We start from the raw sequence: 25,370 nt of genomic DNA, 5'->3' as shown, positions 1-25,370 counted from the left end.
GGTGGTCGGTTGGATGTTAGATCCAGAATCGACGACTTGTTGTCCGTCAGCACTGGTTGGTGGTTCAGATGTTTTGGTTGTTGTTCGTTGTTGTCTAGCTCTCTGTGTTGAATCACTGTCAGAAGAAGATGTTTCGGTTTGTGATGTGTAGGGTTTATTGGCTCTCTTCCTTGAATAGATTTCAGCCCAGGTGTACACTTCCCCTAGGCGATAATCCAATGTATCCCTTTTATACTTTCTAATTTTCCTCTCATTCAAATCCTTAGTATGTTTCTCCATTTGAATGTGTATGTCATCCAAAATCGTAGTCAATTCCTCTTCAGTTAGTAGTGTAGATAGTTCATTTTGTGTTTCAGCTATTTCCTTGGTTAATTCCTCCAAAATTTCTGATAATTCCTCGATGATCAACAGGATAAGATCAAGCGAACATTTGTTTAATATTTCATACCATCTGTTTTGGAATTTTTTGGAATTTTTGCAGAGAGACGGTTTAAGGGCAATCCTGAGACCGCGGGGTATACGTTGATTTTTGTGGTATCTAACCAATGTGCTTGCATGCATTTGTTGATTTATCTTGCGTTTGAATAGATATATTAATTGTCTTATATTTTGCTCCTTAGTGCGTGTGTTGGACTCCTGTGATATTTCCTCCCTAATGAGACCATATATTCTGTCTGCCTCATCGGCTTTGAAGGCAAAAGTAGAGGCCCTGGCCTCCGTGCTTCGAGAAATGTCCTCGTAGTTACTCATTGTGCTCTAAGTTCGACGTTGATTGATTGTTTTTGTGCGTGCTATCCTTCCAAATGAGGTTTGAAATTAATGAACAAAACTTGATGTTAGGATAGGCTGCACAGCTCGTAAGTGTAAATTCGTACAGTTGGGTTCACCTAGGGTAGCGTAGATACCCCTAAAAACGCCAGTAGTAAGAACATGAAATGTGATTCCAGTAGGACACTGGGACCATCCCCTTGGGAACACCTTGATTTCCTCTTATGAACAGAGGATTCCACAACGTTTAAATGCGTCAAGTTTTTCTTTTTATTGATCAAAAGTTCATTAGATGTTGAGTCAAAACATATTGGTTTAATTCACATTTTCACTCATTGGAAAGCATGAGTGACACCTTAATTCCTGAGACATCATTATAGTTCACAATATCCAATGCATTTCGGGCTGTACTATGCGCCCTTCATCAGGGAATAATGCTGTAACAAAAGAAATATTCCAAGTCACCACCTTCCATATAACATTGCACAGTTCATTCAATTGAGCATCTCATAATTTCAAAGCGTGTGTCTTTTTGGTTATACAAAACGAAACATTGTTTGAACCAAAATCAAAAGGCAAAAGGAGCAAAATATAAGACAATTAATATATCTATTCAAACGCAAGATAAATCAACAAATGCATGCAAGCACATTGGTTAGATACCACAAAAATCAACGTATACCCCGCGGTCTCAGGATTGCCCTTAAACCGTCTCTCTGCAAAAATTCCAAAAAATTCCAAAACAGATGGTATGAAATATTAAACAAATGTTCGCTTGATCTTATCCTGTTGATCATCGAGGAATTATCAGAAATTTTGGAGGAATTAACCAAGGAAATAGCTGAAACACAAAATGAACTATCTACACTACTAACTGAAGAGGAATTGACTACGATTTTGGATGACATACACATTCAAATGGAGAAACATACTAAGGATTTGAATGAGAGGAAAATTAGAAAGTATAAAAGGGATACATTGGATTATCGCCTAGGGGAAGTGTACACCTGGGCTGAAATCTATTCAAGGAAGAGAGCCAATAAACCCTACACATCACAAACCGAAACATCTTCTTCTGACAGTGATTCAACACAGAGAGCTAGACAACAACGAACAACAACCAAAACATCTGAACCACCAACCAGTGCTGACGGACAACAAGTCGTCGATTCTGGATCTAACATCCAACCGACCACCCAAATTCCAACACAACAGAGTCATTTTTTAGACCAGGGCCAATCACAAAAAGGAGACCCAGGAGAGGCCAAAACAAGAGAGGTAGAAAAAGAGAAAGAGAAGGAAGCACCAGCAACAAGGAGTACCACGGGTACCAAGAAAGATCTGAAGAAAACTCCAAAGACCAATTAGTGATCAATATTAGCCAGCATCAATTAAATCAACATGAAATACAATTGTTACAGAAAGGTACATCCTTTGTACCCACATATACAACGGATCAATTGGAAGTAGAGGTGAGCTTTTACAAACTCATGCGCAAACTTCGGCTACGCCATTTTTTTGATAATGTTTTGCCTAAACCGACCAATCAAGAGAAGGATCAACTACTAGGACTCAGACCAAGCAGCTCATTTCAAGCTCCGGTTAGCCACAAAACGATTGATATGTTTGAGAAAATGGTGAAACAGGATCTCAGCAAATTAAAATATCAACGACATACAAACAAGAATATAACTCAGAAGGATCTTGATACCCTCAGGAAATTATCACACAATGAGAAGATAATCTGTACCAAAGCAGACAAAGGTGGTGCAATCGTGATAATGGATCGAGCACAATATGAACTCAAAGTCATGGAACACATAAGAGACACAAACATCTACATGAGACTTGAACAGAATCCGACCATTGAATTCTCACAAAATCTCAAAGAAATCGTGGAAAGAGCATATGAAATGGGAACAATCAATGACAGAACAAAAAAATTCTTGCTGAAAGCAAATCCTAAAAGTCCTTCTTTAAACATGGTCCCAAAAATTCACAAAAATCTACTAGACCCTCCATTGCGACCAATAGTGTCCACTCGCAACAGTATACATGAACCAGTGGGTCAACTACTGGATAGATATCTGCAGCCTGCAGTAAAAACTATGGCAACATATGTAAAGGACACCACAGAGTTCTTAACAAAACTTGAGACCATCAGGCTGGATCCTGGTGACAACATAATCTTATGCACAGCGGATGTAAAATCATTATACACCAGCATACCACATTCAATGGGTATAGAAGCCATAGAGAACGCACTAATGAATACAGATCTCGACGTCAATTTCCAAACATTTTTGATGGAACTGATGCTTTTCTCTCTTTACCAAAGTTACTTCAAACACAATGACCAATGGTACCTACAACTGGTTGGGACAGCAATGGGCAATTCGGCCGCGCCGGTCTATGCCAACCTCTTCATGAAGTTTTATGAAGAAAAGCACATATTATGCAAAGAACGTTGGGTCAAAAACCTAAAAACTTTCATCCGGTACATAGATGACATCTTTATTCTATGGTCTAGCACGAAAGATGAACTACAGGAGGCTCTTACACAATTTAATCAAGTTGATGAGAGAATACAATTAACTTGGGAAATGTCAGAGACTACCATTACATTTCTGGACGTGAAAATCATTCGTACAGACAAAGGCCTTGCAACCGATCTACACATCAAGAGCACAGATCGCAACAATATGCTCCACTACAGTAGTTTTCATGAGCATAATCTAAAGAAATTCTTACCTTTCTCTCAGATGGCTAGAGTTAAAAGGATAACATCAGAACCCAGCACATCACAAAAAAGATTAAAAGAGATGGAAGACAAGTTCAAACAAAGAGGATATCCACAACATATTTTGGATCAATCAAAATGCAAAATTGGCCAGAAAGATAGAAGTACACTTCTACAACCCAGCCAAAAGAATGAGCAAACAAGAATAGTTGCCATCTCTAAATTCTCAACCACAAGCTACAAATACAAAAAGACCATCCTTAAACACTGGCAAATGCTTATGTTAGAACCCGATTTCAATCAGAGCTTTAAAGAACCTCCTCTATTCGCATTTACAAGATCAAGAAATCTAGGAGAAATGATTCAACCCAGAACCTCTATCTCTGAAATCTATCATGGGACCAAACCATGTTATAATTGCGGACATTGCAATAACGTGATAAAAGGAAACAAAATCAACCATCCAATGAAAGGTCAAGAAATTAAAGTAAGAGTCAATGCTACTTGTGATTCGTCTAACATCATATATGCCCTCAAATGCCCATGTGGCAAGTTATACATCGGGAAGACAGAACGCAAGATGAAAACCAGACTCACAGAGCATAAATCTAATATACGTTTAAAGAACGCAAAATCAACCGTTGCAATGCATTTCATGGAAGCCAAACATAGCATTGCCCAGCTCAAATTCATGATCTTAGAGACTATTAATAAAACAGAAGGAAGAGACAATACAAAATATATTCTCCAAAGAGAGAATTATTGGATTTTCAAATTGTGCACGCAGAAGCCATTTGGTTTGAATGATAGAAATGAATTCTCATGTTACCTGTGAATCACACTGTAAACTGTAAATTTGCCCTTGTGTTCTGTAAGCTTGGTTCTCCTGTTTAGCATTCACCATACCCACATTAACAGTCATTTCAACCCAGTTCGTCAATAGCACCACTTACTGGAGCATGTCTCTGGAGATCTCTCCTCATGCTCACCGGTTCGATACCACGTCGTTCACTTTTCGTCCTAACTTCCCATTTATTTTTCCAGTCGTTTCACACACTTAATTCATAGCGTTTTATTTATTTTTTAATGCACAAACAAAGCTGACACTCATCTTTGGTGCTTATCTTTGGCACGCATATACCATGATACGGGTAATCATTTTCAGTCACTCCAGCTCGATAGTCTTTTTTCCAACTTCATTACCCACGTGATCGGCATCGCGTTTCAAATCATTAACCGAACAGCAACAACGTTGCATTGAGAAATCTCAAATTGCCGTGAGCACGGACCCTCGGATTAGTGGGCACACTCACGTTTGAATTTACCGATTATCAGGTTAGTGTATCTACCAAAATGCGGCAGCTATGCCACATTTCACATCTCGCGTTCACACAACCCATTACAACCCGCGTTTCTTTTTCTTTACAACAGCGCTAATACACCGGTTGAGCAGTTACCAAACCACTCAACAGACATGTGAGTTATTTACTTATAGTTGACTGGCCTTTTGATTTTGGTTCAAACAATGTTTCGTTTTGTATAACCAAAAAGACACACGCTTTGAAATTATGAGATGCTCAATTGAATGAACTGTGCAATGTTATATGGAAGGTGGTGACTTGGAATATTTCTTTTGTTACAGCATTATTCCCTGATGAAGGGCGCATAGTACAGCCCGAAATGCATTGGATATTGTGAACTATAATGATGTCTCAGGAATTAAGGTGTCACTCATGCTTTCCAATGAGTGAAAATGTGAATTAAACCAATATGTTTTGACTCAACATCTAATGAACTTTTGATCAATAAAAAGAAAAACTTGACGCATTTAAACGTTGTGGAATCCTCTGTTCATAAGAGGAAATCAAGGTGTTCCCAAGGGGATGGTCCCAGTGTCCTACTGGAATCACATTTCATGTTCTTACTACTGGCGTTTTTAGGGGTATCTACGCTACCCTAGGTGAACCCAACTGTACGAATTTACACTTACGAGCTGTGCAGCCTATCCTAACATCAAGTTTATGTCATCAGTGATGTCATCAGTGATGTCATTTGAGATGTCATCAGTGATGTCATCAGTGATGTCATTTGAGATGTCATCAGTGATGTCATCAGTGATGTCATCAGTGATGTCATTTGAGATGTCATCAGTGATGTCATTTGAGATGTCATCAGTGATGTCATCAGTGATGTCATTTGAGATGTCTTCAGTGATGTCATCAGTGATGTCACTGACCATGTCATGAATGATGTAATATGTGACATGATCAGCAGTGGATTGCGGGTGCGCGATATATAGTTAGTGCAACTAACTATATATGCGAATTTCAATGGTTTTGTGTGAGTAAAATAAGGTTTTGTAAATGCTAATTCCTAACTATATATGGTCTATAACCTATGGTTTTTTCAGTGAATATATATATATATATATATATATATATATCTCCAAAAAGAGGCTCCTCACTACTCCAAAGAACCGAAGGGACTCAACAGGGGACCAGGCAAAGAAACTTTATTACTGCACAGATGGCATGACGCGTTTCGACGTTATGTCTTTATCAAATGCCTCAAAACTGCGCACTGTCACCGCTGCTTTTCAAGTAAACCATCTCGCTCCCATTGGCGGGAGCCCAGCGAAGGTAATTAGTGAGCGCCATATCGCAGTCCCCATCGGCGGACCACTACTCCCAGAAGGCACCATCTCGGCCCTCTGGTAAGCGTCTCTTTAAGCCTTCTTTAAAACTCTTGGTGAGTGCTGGCGTTGTCTGAACAAGCGTGTATGGTGCAGTTCGAATAGTTTTCACAGTGTCTCTGCAGTTAGAGTTTCTTCCCCCTGGCCCCCATCGACGTCTCACCGCATGACTCCAGGATGCTGTAGCATCGGGGGCTAACTTCAGTGAGCTCGTCCCTCTGTGAAGTCACAGACTGCTGCTTGCAGCGAAAAATCCACGGTTCCTGGCTGCGGGGGCTAAAGCTGTCCAATACCTTGGTTGCCACTTGAAGACTGCACAGATGCACAGCCTGTTCCCTCGAAGCTTTTTGCCACAAACGAGACGGGTCCCTCCAACACGCCCAGGGATGGCGTGTAAAATATCCAAAAAGAGGCTCCTCACTACTCCAAAGAACCGAAGGGACTCAACAGGGGACCAGGCAAAGAAACTTTATTACTGCACAGATGGCATGACGCGTTTCGACGTTATGTCTTTATCAAATGCCTCAAAACTGCGCACTGTCACCGCTGCTTTTCAAGTAAACCATCTCGCTCCCATTGGCGGGAGCCCAGCGAAGGTAATCCTAGGGGGTCAGGAGGGGTCTACCTTGCCCCCTTTCATTCATTTCCCCCTTCGTTTATTTCCACCTCTTGTCTCTCGATCCTACCGAGAGACAAGATGGCGGCCGCTCCGGACTGTTTAGAATGTTGACAGTCACCGGAGAGCCAATCCGCTTCTCCTCGCGAAGTTCCGTTACGCGTCTGGTACGCGAACCGGGGCGCTAACCGGGACGCTGTCACAGATATATATATTTTTTTGAACGTTAATTTCTCAAAATCCACTGGAGCATATATCTTGAGACCTAGCAAAGGCACATCGGGCAAACAGTCTCTACAATTTTGCCAAGTTTCATAGAAATCCATTCAGCCGTTCGAGCTAAAAGTGAGTCCAACCGCCCTATGGAAAACTCAATGTTAAAAACACGTTTTGGGACCCCCCTTTTTTCTCGGCCCCCGCTTGACGAAACCCCCCCAAACTTTCAGGGGACGCTCAGAAACGAAATGTGCAATTTTCCTAGAAATTTCAACCAATTCCGTCCATCAACGCCAAAGTTATTCAACATAGAATTTTCAGAAATCCCTATTCAAAAAAATCCTAACTATATATACCTACTGGCGACCGCCAGTAGGTAATATATATATATATATATATATATATATATATATATATATATATATATATATATATATGCACCAACACTCCTTCCACGAAAAGAGACAGTGACCCAGGGGGAGACGGTAGGTAACACCTTTATTCAGCACAGATGCGAATGCATTTCGGCAGACTTCTGCCTTCTTCAGCGCCCAAAAACGATCCGTGAGCAATGTCTCATGCTTGAAAACAGTCCCTCATTTAACCGCTTGCTGCTGCAAGCCAGCTCCACCCCACAGTAATTGACTACACGCACCTGTGAGCAGTCCCAAGTGTAGTTCGAAACTGCAAGCCCCAGAATGCAACAGTGTGGTATCTGAGGCCAACGGTGCAGGAGTAAATCACCGGTTGATGAAAATAACATTCCGGGGGGGCAGGGAACAGCTGAGCCTCATGGAAACAGATGTAACAGTCCCGCTTTGGTGTGCCAGATGTCCAGTGTCACCTCCGGTCCCCCAATACCACCGCAGCCATCTAGTCCAGAAAGTCCATAAAACAGGGGATGAGCTACAGCGTGCTCTACCCAGCATGGGATTAATAATCCCAAAACTGCTTACTTTCCTCCCTGGTTTCAATGGCGGGATACCAGCCCTTCCAGCCAACGCTGGCAATAACAACGAACTGCAGGAGTCCAAGTCCCAGAGAGGCTGGTTACCCAAAGCGCGGCAGGGGTCCCTGAAAAGCGCCGCTGGGTGACGCTGTGTAAAGATGCACCAACACTCCTTCCACTGACGAAGGCAAGAGCCGATACGCGTTTTTCCTGTTGTGTGCAATAAACCGAAATGGTTTAATTCACTGCGAGTGCTGGTTTTCTGACTCTGGTCAGGGGAGCTATAATGTATATATATATATATATATACATATATATATATATATATATATATATATATATTCACTGAAAAAACCATAGGTTATAGACCATATATAGTTAGGAATTAGCATTTACAAAACCTTGAAAATTCACTGAAAAAACCATAGGTTATAGACCATATATAGTTAGGAATTAGCATTTAAAAAACCTTATTTTACTCACACAAAACCATTGAAATTCCATATATAGTTAGTTGCACTAACTATATATTGCGCACCCGCAATCCACTGCTGATGATGTCACATATTACATCATTCATGACATGGTCAGTGACATCACTGATGACATCACTGATGACATCTCAAATGACATCACTGATGACATCACTGATGACAACATCCAGTGACTATGTTTCTGTAAAGTTAAAATATGTCTTACATATTGAAGAATGAGTGGATGTATAAGTGTCTGGACGAAGGATTTAGTAGGTGCATGACTGAATGTATGAGTGAGTGATTAAATGTGTCTCACTGAGTGCATGGGTTAGTGACTAAACTGTCTTAATTTGTGCATCATTATGTCTGTTGTTCTGTAAACTGCTGCATGTGTTGATCAGTAGCTATATGAGTAACTATATGGGTTATTGATTGATTGCCCAAGTATTTGCATGGGAGACTGAGTGTGTGTGTGGCTGGATGGGAGGTGTGTGACTCTGTACAGATCAATGTGTACTTGTATCAATGATTGTATAAGAGAGTAAGTATGTGTTAGTATATGGTTGAAAACGTAAGGTGCTCTATGTTTAACTGTATAGAGTAGAAAATGGAAGTGTGATTGATTCTTTACAGGACTGACTAGGTGTGTGAGTAACTCCATGGATGAGTGGCAGAGTGTGAGTGTCTGTATAGGTGTATGAGTGCATATGATTGTGTTGTAAACATGAGTGATTGTATGTATGAATGATTGTATGGGTGAATGAGTGAATGTGTGTGTAGACGTAGGAATCAGTGAGTACGTATGTAGTAACTAGTATTGGTGTGTCAATGGTTTCAAAAATTATACTCTGTTTTTAACACTGGGTGAAACAGAGGTTATATTAAAATGTGAGGAGATGCATTGTATTGTCACATGAATGATATCATCAGTGATGTGGTCATTGATGTCAAATGAGATGTCATCAGTGATGTCATCAGTGATGTCATTTGAGATGTCATCAGTGATGTCATCAGTGATGTCACTGACCATGTCATGAATGATGTAATATGTGACATCATCAGCAGTGGATTGCGGGTGCGCAATATATAGTTAGTGCAACTAACTATATATGGAATTTCAATGGTTTTGTGTGAGTAAAATAAGGTTTTTTAAATGCTAATTCCTAACTATATATGGTCTATAACCTATGGTTTTTTCAGTGAATTTTCAAGGTTTTGTAAATGCTAATTCCTAACTATATATGGTCTATAACCTATGGTTTTTTCAGTGAATTTCAATGGTTTTTTAATAGCAAATATCATAAGCTGTCGAATGTCAAGTACGTGGTAAGAATTTTTTTTTTCGTGTTTATGCACACTGATCTGCTTTGATTGCTGCCCCCCACCCCTCATTTCTATTAGGAGTACTCTCTCTTTGCAGATAGTGAAGGGTAGTTAACGCAGCCCTTTCCCCCTTTGTAATCCGTCGTGCCTGCTTCTCTCTCCATTTGATTGATTGTTCTCTTTGGTTCATTCTCTATTTACAAACAAGCACAGAGTCGCAATACTCTGTTTAGTCTGTGCAGATAGCGAAAAATCGTGTAAAAAAACAAAAGGAATCGAGCAAAATCAGTAGGCCACTAATGGGATCTCTTTTGACCTCGCTAAAATAGAAACATTAGGAACAACCTGTTGAAAATAGCAATGCGTATGTATATAAGCGGCGTTCATTTGTGTTCACAGTACCCCTTGTTGATTGTTTCAATCGAGCATTGAATTGTTCGAAGTTAATTCTCTTAACGATCTTCTCTACCTGCAAACGAGGAAGAATAGGAATATTCTATCTCCCTTTGCAGATAGTGAAGGGTAGGTAACGCAAGCCTTTAACACGTCGTACCTATTTCATTCCTCATTGATTGATTGATTGTCCGAACATTGACTGTTTGGGAATTAGTTCTTTTTGGAGGTATTCCCTGTTTGCAAATAAACGTAGGAAAATCTTTGCAAGTAGTGAAAGGGTACGTAATGCGGACCGTTCTCCCCCGTTGTAATCTGTCATGCCTATCTACTCCCCACTGATTGATGCACCTTTTTCACCCGGACCATTTACTAGAGATACGTCATCTGGCCCGACCAGAGAGCACCCCTAGTGAAAAGGACATATGCAATAATAACGAAGTGATCACTGTATCCTGTTAACAGAAACTTTACCATGAAACAACCTGGAAAGAAAAAAATAGGAAAACGAAAATCAGTAGGCCACTGATGAACATGAACTTTTATTAAACAACGAACAAAGAAACGATAACATAACGTAATGATAAAACCTATTAATGTCCTAGAAACAAGAAAACGTTAAAATATGCCAGTGGTGAGAGACCAGAAAAACAGTAAGAGAAACCAAATCACCCCTCGCTGTCCCACCGCCTGCCACGCCAAAAAAATCGATAGACTAGGGAAAATGCAAGTCAGTAGAACATCCACCCCCACTCTGGAAACTTCCAAGGTGGGGCAGGGTGCCGGCTACGCCCAGCCGGGAGCAGCCCATATAAGGCAGGTCCTGCTGCCACGCCTCGGCCAGGAGATCCTAACGTAGGGTGTAGCCGGAGGAGAGGCCGAGACCAGCGGGACCCGGCCAGGGGATTGCCTTTACAACGCTGAACAGTTGCAGGGGGGGGGAATGTCTCCTCGACCCTCCCCTCTCTCTCCCAGTCCGGCCGCGGTGGCCCTTGAGAGTTGCAGGTAGTCCCGCCACATGCTCTTCCGGTCCGACCACCAACGGTCGGGGGGCCGAGGCCGACGGGATCCGGCTGCAGCCGATAAACCAAGAAACCCGTTCATGGGGCCAGAGCCAGGGGCGTCCGGCCGACATCCACCGGAAGCCCGGCCCGAAGACGGACGGGACACTTCTTTCTTTTATAATGGCTGCGACAACACTGGAGGGGGATGTCTTGCACATGCCTCCGACCCCCCCCTCGTCCTCATCGCCTGGTCCGGCCATAACAAATCTCAAGCGAGACGCCGTGGGGTGCACTGGGAGGGAGAGACGGTGCGAACAGGCCTCTCCCGCCTCCCCAGGTGGAGGCTTCCCAGCTGCACCCTCAGCGCTCCAGGCGGTGGCATCCTAACAACTACAGTGCTGCACAGTTTCGGAACGACCTAGATAACGGTTCTTCCACTGTGGCCATGCTGCAACGTCTCGCCCGGCAGGGTGGAGCCCGTCCGCTCATGTGACCCCGCGATCGCCGGTAGCTGCCGAACTCTCAAAATGGCGGTCGACCTGGCAAGAGCGGGCCCAACATAAAGAAATGGCCCGGTCACTGGTTGACTCCACCACCGTAGTCCTCCACGACCTTGAAGATTCTAGAGGAGCCGCGGGAGTCTCCGACCCCCGATGGGGAATGACTGCCATGATCGCCCGTGGAGTGACGAAACTGTATCCGCGGGACGTCGGCGCTCCCATGCTGGCGCCAGCCTCACTTTGAATTACTACAATCCTGCAGACCTCACTTCCGGTGAAAGCACAGTGTGACCCGGTAGGAAAAATTATTGCACCCCCTCCCCTTTTTGACTGATAGTTCAAACCACCGATCCTTTCCTTTGCCCTTTTAACGGAACTTTGGACTGCCTCCCCCTCTTTTACATTTTCTAGAGAAAACAAAACATTAACCACTACATTAGCATAGCAGTTGACACCAGAACTGTTTTCAAATTGAAAACCAACAACATCTTCAACAGAATTCTTTTTGTTTCTGCTGTGACCCTGCTACAGCACAGGCATTGTCCCCAGCAGTAATTCTGCAATGCCGGTAAGAATAGCTGTGGTGCCTACTGGACTCACTCACCCCCGCGGTGCCCCACCCCGTTTTTTGCTGGGCGGCAACTTACTAGACATCACTTTCGTGCCATCTAGATTTCAGCGCGTTCTGCTGCCTTGGAACTATTCGCACAACAGACCGCTACTGACAAGAATATTTCATTATTGGTGCTGTCAATTTCAATAAATCTATTGGATAATTAAAAAGAAATTGCCACGGTCTCTTCGTTGTTTAAATGTTTTTACTGTTTTTGTTTTGTTGTATATATTTATATGTTATTAAAGTTTTATATTCCTACTACTTTGTTGGAGTGCTATATATTTTTAATGTGACACATAATTGTAAAAACTTTGATGTACAAAGAGTCATTCCTGGAATCTTCCGCTTCAGGCTCGGTCCCCTCCCCAATCACAATACAGGATGGTTTTCAGATAGTAGGAACGCGTGTGCTGTGACGGATCACATCGGGTGTGGGCCTTGATCTACTATAACTCCTTTGAAGAGGGGTGATTCTTTACAGCTGGGGCCATAAACTACATCTGCAGGGCTAGCTGATAGCCTAGGACCGGCCTGGACATTCGGACACAGAGGAAGAGGAGTGTCAGAGGGTGCGGTAGTGAATAGGGCGAAAGGGAGGTGTCGGGCGGGCACAGAGTGTGATTCTCAGGGAAGAGCAGCGCAGATGGGGGAAGGTTTATTGCCCATGCATAAGACAGAGAGCGGTGGTGACCAGTGCCTGGGGGAGATGCTTACGAGGGTGAGGAGCCATGCTACGAATCGACAGCGTGCAGAGAGTGGGTCTGGTCAAGACATCTAAAATGGCTGCCGTGCACGACAAAAGTGTGGCATTTCAAAAAAGGCAAGATGGCGCAGACAATGTTTTTCAACACTTCCTCATTTCCTTCGAATCGAACGTTAACAGACGTTGGGGCATATTACCAAAGTTAAGCGATATTTATCGCTAACGATGCTTACCAACCAATTTTTTACCACTAAGCATCGTCAGAAATTATCGAAGATAAACCTTACTATTATCAAGGTTTATCGCAAATGCGATAATAAACGGCCGCAATGCATGAATATCGCTAAAAACTCAGCGATATTCATGCATTACCGAGCTAATACTCTTAGCCATGTTATCCACCTCCCATTGGATAACATGGCTAAGAACTGCTCAGGGCAGGTGTTACTTTTTGGAGATATTCGCGCTTAGCGCGAATATCTCCAAAAGTTGGTAATAGGAGATAGATATCTTGCATGTTGTAATGCAAGTTATTGTGGTATATGGAACTCATACCATAATCTCTCAGGAAAGCAGAAACTGATCCTTTTGGGACCGCCTAAAAAGGCCTAGGGGGTGAGGAGTACTCTACTTTGCCCCCTTTTCACGTTCCGAACTATTTTATTTTACTCTCTTCTGTAATTACACAAAATACCAGCGATAAGATGCATCGGAGACACACAGTGAGAGAAAGGAGGCCGGAGATGAAGAAGACATGTCAAATACACATTGGAGATAATATAGTGGCAGAAGGGAAGTAAATATGAGTAAACTTACCATGTAACATAAAAATGTTGCACTCTATACTATAAGTCTCATTTTATACTACAATCACTTCGCTACAACCTCATAAATTAAAAATAAAAATGAATAATGTCTCAAACAATTTTTGATTTCTAAATATAAATTTATTCTTCAGAATTTTCTAAATTTGAAAGAACTAGTAACATGTCCTCATCAGTAATTTCCTCTTCAATCATCTCATCTGGAATCTCCTCATTAAAAGTCTGCAATGATGATTCTTGTAACTCTATGGTCTCCAAACACTCGATAAATTCGCCATCAAGAGATTGATCAAAAAAATCATTCAAGTCATCTCCTCCTTCTGACAATATTTCATTATTGGTGCTGTCAATTTCAATCAATGTAGTGGAATCATTCAAGTCATCTCCTCGTGACAATATTTCATTATTGGTGCTCTCAATTTCAATCAATGTAGTGGAATCATTCAAGTCATCTCCTCCTTGTGACAATATTTCATTATTGGTGCTGTCCATTTCAATCAATCTAATGGAATCATACAAGCCATCTCCTCCTTGTGACAATATTTCATTATTGGTGCTCTCAATTTCAATCAATGTAGTGGAATCATTCAAGTCATCTCCTTGTGACAATATTTCATTCTTGGTGCTGTCCATTTCAATCAATCTAATGGAATCATACAAGTCATGTCCTCCTTGTGACAATATTTCATTATTGGTGCTCTCAATTTCAATCAATGTGTTGGACAATTCAAAAGAAATTGCCACGGTCTCTTCATTGTGAGCCATTTTATTTTGAAATTGCTTGCTGTAAATTGCAGAAAAAAATAATCACTTTCATTTATCGTCTTTAGTAATACATAATATAAAACTAACTTTATCAAGTATTTAGTATAACAGAAGGACTGCAAATAAATAACAGAAAACATTTTTCAAATTATCTTCAAGTGTACAACATAGTTCCCCATACAAATTAACAACTCACCTTTTTAAAAGTAGCAGAAGTGTTAGTACTGTGTAAATCAAACACCAGAAATTCACCACCAAAAATTCCTCACAAATGTACCTCAGACAGTAGTATCACAAAATGGCTGTGGTTTCCTCTCATTTGACATATATACATAACCAATTAACTTTCATCACACACAAATACAAAACCAAAGTAACATTTTAATTGGTTCTAAATTTCAACACTTTCAAATGTGTTTTCCCCATGCAATTTTCCATAGGACATTTACATACGTCTACAGCCTGAATGGCTGAACGGAATTACACCAAACTTGGCAAAATGGTACATCAAACCTAAGAGGTCAGGAAGGATCTACTATGCCCCCTTATGGTCATTTCCCCCTTCGCTTTGGCCTCCTCTTGTCTCTCAATCCTACCGAGGGACAAGATGGCGGCCGCTACGGACTGTTTGGAATGTTGACAGACGCCGGAGAACCAATCAGCTTCGCAAAGCTCCGTAACGCGAAAAGTACGCGAAGCGGAGCGCTGTTACAGATATATATCTTTTTTTCAACGTTAATTTCTCAAAATCCACTGAAGCACATATATTGAGACCTAGCAAAGGCACATCGGGCTACCAGTCCCTAATATTTTGCCAAGTTTCGTGCAAATCCATTCAGCCGTTCGATTATTATTATTTTGTTTTTTTTTTGCCCCGCGGGGCCCTTTTAAAACCTCCACATCAAACCTAGGGGGTCAGCGAGGATCTACTATGCCCCCTTATAGTTATTTCCCCCTTTGTTTTGACCTCCTCTTGTCTCTCGATCCTACCGAGAGACAAGATGGCGGCCGCTACGGACTGTTTGGAATGTTGACAGACGCCGGAGAACCAATCAGCTTCGCTTCACAAAGCTCCGTTGCGCGAAAAGTCCGCGAACCAGAGCGCTAACCGGTCCGCTGTTACAGATATATATCTTTTTTTAAACGTTAATTTCTCAAAATCCACTGGAGCACATATATTGAGACCTACAAAAGGCACATCGGGCTACCAGTCCCTACAATTTTGCCAAGTTTAGTGCAAATCCATTCAGCCGTTCGGGCTAAAAGTGAGGCCAACCGCCCTATGGAAAACTCAATGTTAAAAACACGTTTTGGGACCCCCCTTTTTTCTCGGCCCCCACTGGACGAACCCCCCCCCAAATGTTCAAGGGCTGCTCAGAAACAAAATGTGCCATTTTCCTGAAAATTTCAGCCGATTCCGTCCACAAACGCCAAAGTTATTAGACATAGAATTTTCAAAAAACCCATAGAGAAAAAATCCTAACTATATATACCTACTGGCGACCGCCAGTAGGTAATATATATATATATATATATATATATATATATATATATATATATTCACTGAAAAAAAACATAGGTTTCAGGCCTTATATAGTTAGGAATTAGCATTTAAAAAACCTTTGAAATTCACTGTAAAAACCATAGGTTTCAGTCCTTATATAGTTAGGAATTAGCTTTTAAAAAAACCTTTGAAATTCACTCAAAAAACTATAAGTTTTAGGGGTGTTATAGTTAGCTGAACATTTCACTCATACAAAACCATTGAAATTGCTCCTATATAGTTAGTTGTACTAACTATATTTCGCGCACCCGCAATCCACTGCTGATGATGTCACATATTAGATCATTCATGACATGGTCAGTGACATCACTGATGACATCTCAAATGACATCACTGATGACATCATCCAGTGAATGTGGTTTGCTTTGTTATTTAAATATGCATTATATATATAGCAATTTGCATTGAAGAATGAGTGGATATATATAAATAAATATTTGGATGGAGGATTTAGTAGCAGTGTAATTGACTGTTTACTTGACCAATTTATAGCGTCTCACTAAATATAGTGGATAGTGATTAAACTGTGTGAATATCTGTATCACTTTGTCAGTTGTTGTGTAAACTGGTTCTACAGTTGGTTACTAGCTATGTGAAAGTCTATATTAGTTATTGATTAGTTAACTGAGTATTTGTAGGGGAGTGTGAAAGTGTGTGTGGTTCGATGGGGGGGGTGTGACTGTCCAAAGATGTGTGAATAATTGATTCAGTAGATATATGAAGTTAAAACTACATGTTCTAACAGTTTGGGTGAGTGAATCTCTTCATGGGTGTGTTGATGAGCAAATATATTTCTCAATGGTACATCTCCAACAAACTAGAAAAATAAAAGGCAGTGTATGTGTCAGTTGTATATAAATAAGTATACATAAGACTCAATGATTGCGTGAGTTACTGTATGGATAATTGTATACTTGTAATAATGATTTTATAATTCACTAAGTATGACTTACTATCTAAATGAATAGATGAAGTGGTGTTTGTATAAGTGTTTTGCTAAGTAAATATGTAAGTATGATCCATTAATTGCATAAGTGAGTAGGATGACTTCATATGTGAATAGGATGTGTGCTGTTGTTTAATGTCGATATAGGTGTATAAGTATTTTTGATAGTGTTCTATTGTTCCTTGACAGCATGTATTAGTGAATCTACAGGTAAGTGATTAGATGTGTGTATACATCTATGAATCACTGAGTGGATTTTTAGATACTTGTATTGGTGTGACAATGGATTCAAATATGATACTCTGTATTTTACAAAGAGTGATGAAAGATTTTAATAGTGTATGAAAAGGTGTATGTGATTGTCACATGGATGATGTCATCAGTGATGTCATCAGTGATGTCATTTGAGATGTCATCAGTGATGTCACTGACCATGTCATGAATGATCTAATATGTGACATCATTAGCAGTGGATTGCGGGTGCGCGAAATATAGTTAGTACAACTAACTATATAGGAGCAATTTCAATGGTTTTGTATGAGTGAAATGTCCAGCTAACTATAACACCCCTAAAACTTATAGGGGCATATTATCAAGGACGGGCGATACATTATCAACGCTTTTATCGGCAGGAAACTGACGATAAAGCGGCGATAATGCACTTGATAATATGCTCTATGAATTCCTATCGAAGCCCATGTTAGATGTCTTCACATCGCGGGCGGGCGGCCGCGCATTCGCATTTCTCACGAGTAATGCGCATGCGCAGCCGCCCGCGCATGCGCATTGGTTAGTAGACGGCGGCGTGAATGAGCAGAGGGAGCCCCGGGACGCCGCAGACAAGGTAAGTGCATTTTATTTATTTTTCTTTGCCCATTTAATTAAATTAAGTATGTTGGGGAGGGGGGCATGCAGCGCGTAGTGGGGCTACGCGAAGTGCGCAGGTGGGGGTAGTTTCTTGCCCACTTTGCGTAGCTTCGCGTAGCCCCACTACGCACACTACGCCCAGGGTTCGTTAACATAGGATGTGGATTTTTTTGATTTGCTACTAAGTTTGGGGCTGTCTGATCTTCAAGAAACTTTTTAGAAAGTTCATCCACCTCAGTTCTACCTTGAAGGTTTCAGGGTGATCCATCAAGCGGGAGCCATTGAAACAAGCATTAGAAATGCAATAGGTCACGCTTTTGCTTGAGTTAGAGCTATTGGCGTTGTAAATGACAATGTCTTTTATCCATGTGTTATGGAGTGTTATGTATGTAGTGTTTTGTTGAATTATGTGGGTTGGATTGGGTGGAGTAAAATATATCATGGATTTATTTGTGTCCCTTATGGGCTGAACAGCATCGATAGTGCACTGCACTGGGTCTGATCTATTGCCCGCAAAACAAAGCTAATTTGAGTAATGAACAGTAATTGTGCACGTCCTGCACAACTTGACAGAGTTATTTGGAGCCTCTGCATCGCACTCTTTTGTGTGTAAATTATTGATCAACGCTTTTTATCCTGATGATGAAAGGCTGAGCGCACTCTCTCTGCTTTGAAGTAATACCCATCCTGGAGCTTTCAAAGGCAGATCCCTACATCAAATGTTTTTAACAACAGTGTCACTGCTCATATTTTTCCTGCAGATTGACGTCCCCCCCCAAAAAAGGCCCAGTCCCAAACTGTAATGTTAGTTCGGTTGCTGTAGCCCCTAAATAAGTGGTGCCATTTTACAAATGTTTTCTACAGGCTACTCTGTACATTCCAAGGAAATCTAACAACTCTTTTTTATTGATAAGAAAAGTTTTTACTGATCAAAAGGCCTGCAGAGTTTGTAATGGCTGGCGCTTCTGAAAGAGGAGTTGTGGGAGGGCGTCACAAGCATGCTTACAGCTCTATTGAAACATACAAACGTGCCTGGCATGAGAAGCAGATTGTTGGGATTGCTTATTTCGTACCATACAAGATTTTAAAACGTTGTGGGCATTACAGACAACAATGGGGGTTGGGAGGGTTGCAAGAGGGCTGGACAATCAACGATGACGGATGGAGAGAGGGAAGTGGAGGCAAGCAACAATAAGCTGGGAGGTAGGGCAGGTGGCAAACAACGACCGGAGGCGTGCATGTGCAAGCAAATAGGAAGAAGCAACGACAAGGAGAAAAGCCAGAACAAACAACAAGGAACGCGAAGAAGATCAGTCTAGCAGTTCAGTAGCAATGATAATAGGCTTTCGGCAAAATATTACATGCAACCTGCAGGCAAGTTTTATTTAGAAAGCTCAGGATGTTTCTAAGGTTGTTGCAGAGATCCTTATGCAGAATGCACTTCACAACTTTTGTGCCTGTTACAAACACCATCACAAGACCTGTTGGGCAGATCCAGGCTTTCACTTTTGGGACAGTGTTAACATAAATACGATTGAATTGCAATATAATGTTTTAGGTGTCAAAAATGTTCCTATTGAGTGCTATGTTAAGGACTCTATTAAAGTCAGAAAAGACGAACGTTTGTTATATACAGTACTTTCTGGTAGCTTTCACAAGCATGGGAGAGGCTAGATTGGAGATTGTATAAAGGGAAAAATGGGAAAAGTGATCATTTCCTTAAAACAGATGCATGAAAGAGTTTAGGTGATGCCAGATATAGGGGAAATGTTTAAAGGTAGAATTAGAACGATCAGAGAAGAAAGAAAGAGAAGCGAGAGACAATATAATTCACACTAGAAAGATAGAACAGAAACTGTAATTTCGAAATATATTAAACATATTAAAATACAGTCAGAGGAGAAGTAGGTAATGATGACGAAAGATAAGAGGGAAGAGCGAGAAAGAACATGAATTAAATTTGTCAAACATGGAACAAAAGAAGCAGCAAAGTAAGATAGCTTTTGGGCACATTTTCCAATCCCTTGCTGCACATGATCAAAGCAGAGAATTTCAGGGCTGTTGGCCACTTATGGCTGCAACCCCATGCCATGCAAGGCAAAAGGTAAGTAAGCTCACTGAGGGAGTTGGGAGAATATGAAAATAATGAAAAAAACATATTCACAGAAAATACCAATGTTTAAAGTGACGATATAGCTAGGTATAGTAATAAGATCTTACTTTACATTAAAAAACCTTGATAATTCACTAAAGAAAGACGATGTTTACAGTGATGTTATACTTGAGTAAGGGATCACTGACATAATATCGATTACACAAATATAGAATTACCAAAATATCGAGGAAAAAATATAGAATGCAAAAATATCGAATTCCTATCTCCAAACAGGTAAGTACAAAAATATCGAATCAAAAATATCGTTGTAAAAAATATAGTTAGTCAAAATATTGATTTTTTTTATGTCATAAAAGTAATTGAAAATTAATGAAATAATAAATATAATTAACTTAAACATACTTAAAAAACTTAAATAACCATACAATTAATAAATATTTAATGTAAGTTAAAAGAAATAAACATACAATTTGATTTTTTAATACATAATACATAATACATAAATATATATGAACGTAATAATAATAAAAAATATACAATATTTTTACCGTAGGGTAGCGGGAGGTAAACATTTACTATTACCACTCCAGCGAGTGCAACAGTAGAGAAAGCGTTGGATAGCGTAGGGGTAAAAATTACTATTCCCACTCCAGTGAGTGCAACAGTAGTGAAAGCGTTGGATAGCGTAGGGGTAAAAATGACTATTCCCACTCCTGTGACTGCAACAGTAGGGAAAGCGTTGGATAGCGTAGGGGTAAAAATTACTATTCCCACTCCAGTGAGTGCAACAGTAGGGAAAGCGTTGGATAGCGTAGGGGTAAAAATTACTATTCCCACTCCAGTGAGTGCAACAGTAGGGAAAGCATTGGATAGCGTAGGGGTAAAAATTACTATTCCCACTCCAGTGAGTGCAACAGTACGGAAAGCGTTGGATAGCGGGAGGGTAAAAATTACTATTCCCACTCCAGAGAGTGCAACAGTAGGGAAAGTATTGGATAGCGTAGGAGTAAAAATGACTATTCCCACTCCAGTGAGTTTAACAGTCGGGAAAGTAATGATTTAATATATTAATAAAAATAAATTAAATATCAATACCAATAAAACATTCATTAAAATTAATTATACATTTAATATTATGTAATAATTAGTTAATTAGAAATACAAATAAATATTAGGTATTAAAAATCAATTACCTATTCATAATTAATTAACTAATAATTTTCAATAACAAAAACTAATTATTAATACAAATTAATACCACTTAATAATTAACAGTAAATTAATTATCAATACACAAAAAGTATTTTTAATATGCCATTAATTACAATTACATTACTTCCCACCCTATTCCCCTATAAACCCACAACCTGCTACAGAAAATAAATTAATAAAATTATCATAATTATCAAAGAATTAATTGATGAAAACGAATTAACAATTAAGAAAAAGTAATTACCAATTAAAAATGTATTAACAAGAAATTAAAAATCAATACCAATAAATAAATACAAATATTTAATTAATTACAATTAAATTACTTCTCACCCTATTCCCCTATAAACCCACAACCCGCTACAGAACTAAAAAGCAAAATGAAATTAAAAATTATTAATAATTTTTAAAAATGTATATTTAATTTAATATATTTAAATTACTTCCCACCCTATTCCCCAATAAACCCACAACCCGCTACAGAATTAAATTACGTAAAAATTAAATAACATAAAATTCATTACTTAAAAAAAATTAAACATACATTACAAAAATAATAAACACTTTTCACACTTATACTAACATACAAAACACTTAAAACAATGCAATATTATTAAAAATTCAATATATTTTAATGCCTATATTATATACTTCGATATTTTAAACTTCGATATTTTAAACTTCGATATTTTGACAATCGATATTACTTACCTTCAATTCGATATTTTTAACCACTATATTGTGTCCATTCAATATTTTGTCCATTCTACATTTTTTATTCGATATTATGTCCATTCTATATTTTTACTCCGATATTATGTCTTAATACCTTGAGTAAGGTATAGCAACTAACTTAACATTAAAAAAAGGCCTAGGAATTAATTGAAAGAATAACGTTTAAATTGACGTTATAGTGAGACCTTGTAATAATATAAAAAGGATTGTTTTAAAACAAAAAGGCACAGAAATTCTCAGTTATATTATACTGAGCTAAATATAACTTTCGCCCGCTACGCTCTGCTTAAGAGTTTCCAATATTACATCACTGATTACATTATTGATGACATTACTAATTACATCTCAAATTATATCATTGTCTACCCTTGTCATAACTCTGTCACTATCTTCATGCACTCTTATTATTTTGTCCAGCTATCCTTCCTCAATATTATCTCAATTGGCTTCTGGTGAGATCTTTGATGAAACAACTATAGTCAATGATTGAAATGGAATTAGCGGATGTTTGCACTGGTTTTTCAAATGTTATATGAGGTAAATGCATGCAATGCAATATTTTGGGTTCATATTTCTCTTTGTTCTTATTCACAGCTCATTCCCTGCAAATTTCCCCCCACCCTCTTAGCTGCACTTCGTATTCATTAACATTTTGAAACATTCCTATCTGTCAGTCTTTAACAGCAAATACCATTCAGATTGGATGCTTATTTGTCCCTATCAATGTCTCAGCCAGCTATTCCATAAACTCAAGTTGAGGCAGGGAAACCAAATGGAGGGAGAATGGGACGTGCACCCATCTTTTTCCTCCTGTAAATGAAGGGCCCGATTCACAAATGTAACATGAGACGAAAGTCTAACTTTACAACTTGTTATTCACAAAGGGCATTTACTAGTCGTAAATGCCTTTGTGAATATGAAAAGTCGAGCTTTATGACTTTCAGTAATCACAAAGGGCATTTGAAAGTCGTAAAGTTAGACTTTTGTCTCACTTTACCTATAAGAATGGGGTCTGAGGTCTTTAGTCTGTAATCTGATTATTACTATCACAGGGGGTTTTTCCCTTTAAGAAGTCTCACACATTTTCTGTAGTTTGCTAAGGTATACATATTTTCTCCAAGACTTGAAATTAAATCACCCATCAGGCATTAGTTGAATACATTTTGTTTCTCTTATCTTCAGATTTTTAGACACAAAAGAGTCAGGATCCATCCTGTCAGACCTTGCCATCCTCATACAGTTTCTCCTCAATATTTGTGAGATCCTGTGTAAGAACCTCAATTAAGAAGCCATTTTATTTCAAAGCCCTTTCAAAAAATCATCCTTTGATGCAGTTCATGCACGTACAGCTGATAGAAGGCAACACCATTAGGCCAAAACTATTTCTATAGTCATGATTTGTCAGAAGCTCATATCCAATATTCGATAAAAGGCATAGCAAATATTTGCTACTTATCCTACCTTTACTATAACTCAGAGATCTATTGTGAATTTCTACTCACCATTGCCGCATGCTCAAGAGATCATGAATATTATTTACCTGTGACAGGTGTTGATGTTCCAGTATCTGTAATGTGAAGAGATAGACATTTGAAAAGCAAATATTCATTCTGAAGCATAGTGCTTCTCATTTATGTCCTCAATCACATTATCTTTATCACACCTAATCATTCAATGTTCATGAACTTTTTTAATACTTTCTAACCATGTGTTCCATGTATGATGACCTCCTGCTCACTATTGCACATCACAAACACAAAGAAACTAAGTCATGATAGCGTGGTTGCCTTTAATAAGAAGTCCAGTTATATAACGAGCAAAGATTGCTGTATCTTTGATTCCATGATTATAACTAAAACACCTTCAATGTAAAATATTTAACATCAGGGTGCATTGCTCATTAAATTATATGAAACGAACATCAGCTACAGCGTTAGAGGTGGGGCAGAATGGCATAAAATTACAGAGAATACTATAAAGATTTGATCAAGAAAGATTAAAGCCGCTATGTATAAATTTGTGATTTAGCATCATCATACTTATAATCTCAAAGGATGGTGGAAATGATAAAACTGTTTATTGTGGAGTGGGTGTAATTGGCTAATGGCAATAACTTAGATGGGCCATGTGGTATTGAGAGAAATTGTCTGGGTACAACATACAATTTGAAATGATGCATTGAGAGAAAGACCTTATACGTTTATAAGGGGAAAATTTGTTGTTAGGCAGAATCACAAATCGGATCGGTGATGGTGGATAATGGAATGGTCACATAAGTAATTGTAGAAACACAGATAAACCTCAAAATGTCCTATTTTGGGAAGATTAAGAATATGGTGATTATGGATCCCGATTTCCCAAGGGATTTTACCAACTTAGCAAGGGAATCAGATTTCAAGAAAGCTAAGAGAATAGTCAAAACCACAAATGCATGGACTGAGTTGGACAATAGCTCTCAATGGAATTTGAAAGGGGAAATGAAAGTTGATATAGAAGATGTTACAGAGGATAGTTTGGAATATTAGAGCACAAAACGAGTTTATGGTAGTAGGTCATGTTGCAAGTATGAATCCTAGAGATAGAGGACAGAGAAAAATAAACGTTTTAAAATATCTATAAGGTTTTGTATTGAGCTGTTTTATGTCAGTTTGTATCCTGTATACATTGTGTATCTTGGTCATGAATGTGCAGAGGTGAAATGTATTGCAACATTTTGCAGCATGTATAGAGGATGTTTGAGAATGTTCTGTCACTTTTAAGGTTGCAATTCTCTGTTAAAGTCTCTGTATTATAGAACCGGTTATTTCCATCATCGCTGTGTTTGGGTGTATGCCCACCCACAAACCTTCATATTTTCAAATTATTTTTTCATCAGCATAGATGGAAATACATACATTTCCTTTGTAAATAACATAACCAACTTTTCTTTGTTTTTGCCTCTGCATTTACATTTACATTTACAGCTACTGTGCATACACATTTGTAAGTAACTAACTAAATTCATGGCACTGAAAAAATTCTAATTTGTTGAAATAACATGTTTTGGAGTTTTTTGTATCCATATAATGGTTGCCATTGCAATAGTGGTTTCTTATAAAAATGTATACATTTTATCTAAAAAAATAGATATTAAAAACAATTTGTTATGCTTGTTTCGATTGATAATAAATCTTTACAGTACTTCTGTTTGTAGTACTAAATGGTCAGACTGTGCACGTTATTTATGGATGTCATACTACAAAATTATTCCTTAAGTTCTGACAGTCCATTTCTATGGGATATCTGATAGGGAAGTTCTTCAACGATATACGACAAGTCTAAGTTGACATAGAAATGTTCCGATTT

The 25,370-nt window shown here is 39.1% G+C and overlaps 1 protein-coding gene across 2 annotated transcripts in view; it reads right to left on the bottom strand.

The window, feature by feature from the left end:
- LOC144755238 (scavenger receptor cysteine-rich domain-containing protein DMBT1-like) overlaps positions 1-25,370 on the bottom strand; it is an 855,855-nt gene that overhangs the window by 143,026 nt on the left and 687,459 nt on the right. For both annotated transcript variants that reach the window (XM_078643952.1, XM_078643954.1), the window contains one exon: positions 23,566-23,592. In XM_078643952.1, coding sequence (XP_078500078.1) covers positions 23,566-23,592 — 27 coding nt within the window. The remainder of the gene's footprint in view (positions 1-23,565; positions 23,593-25,370) is intronic.

Source organism: Lissotriton helveticus, chromosome 5_1 (assembly GCF_964261635.1).
Source record: "Lissotriton helveticus chromosome 5_1, aLisHel1.1, whole genome shotgun sequence".
Classification (NCBI taxonomy): domain Eukaryota; kingdom Metazoa; phylum Chordata; class Amphibia; order Caudata; family Salamandridae; genus Lissotriton; species Lissotriton helveticus.
The sequence above is the reverse complement of the archived record's forward strand: the minus strand, read 5'-3'. Positions and strand labels throughout refer to the sequence as shown.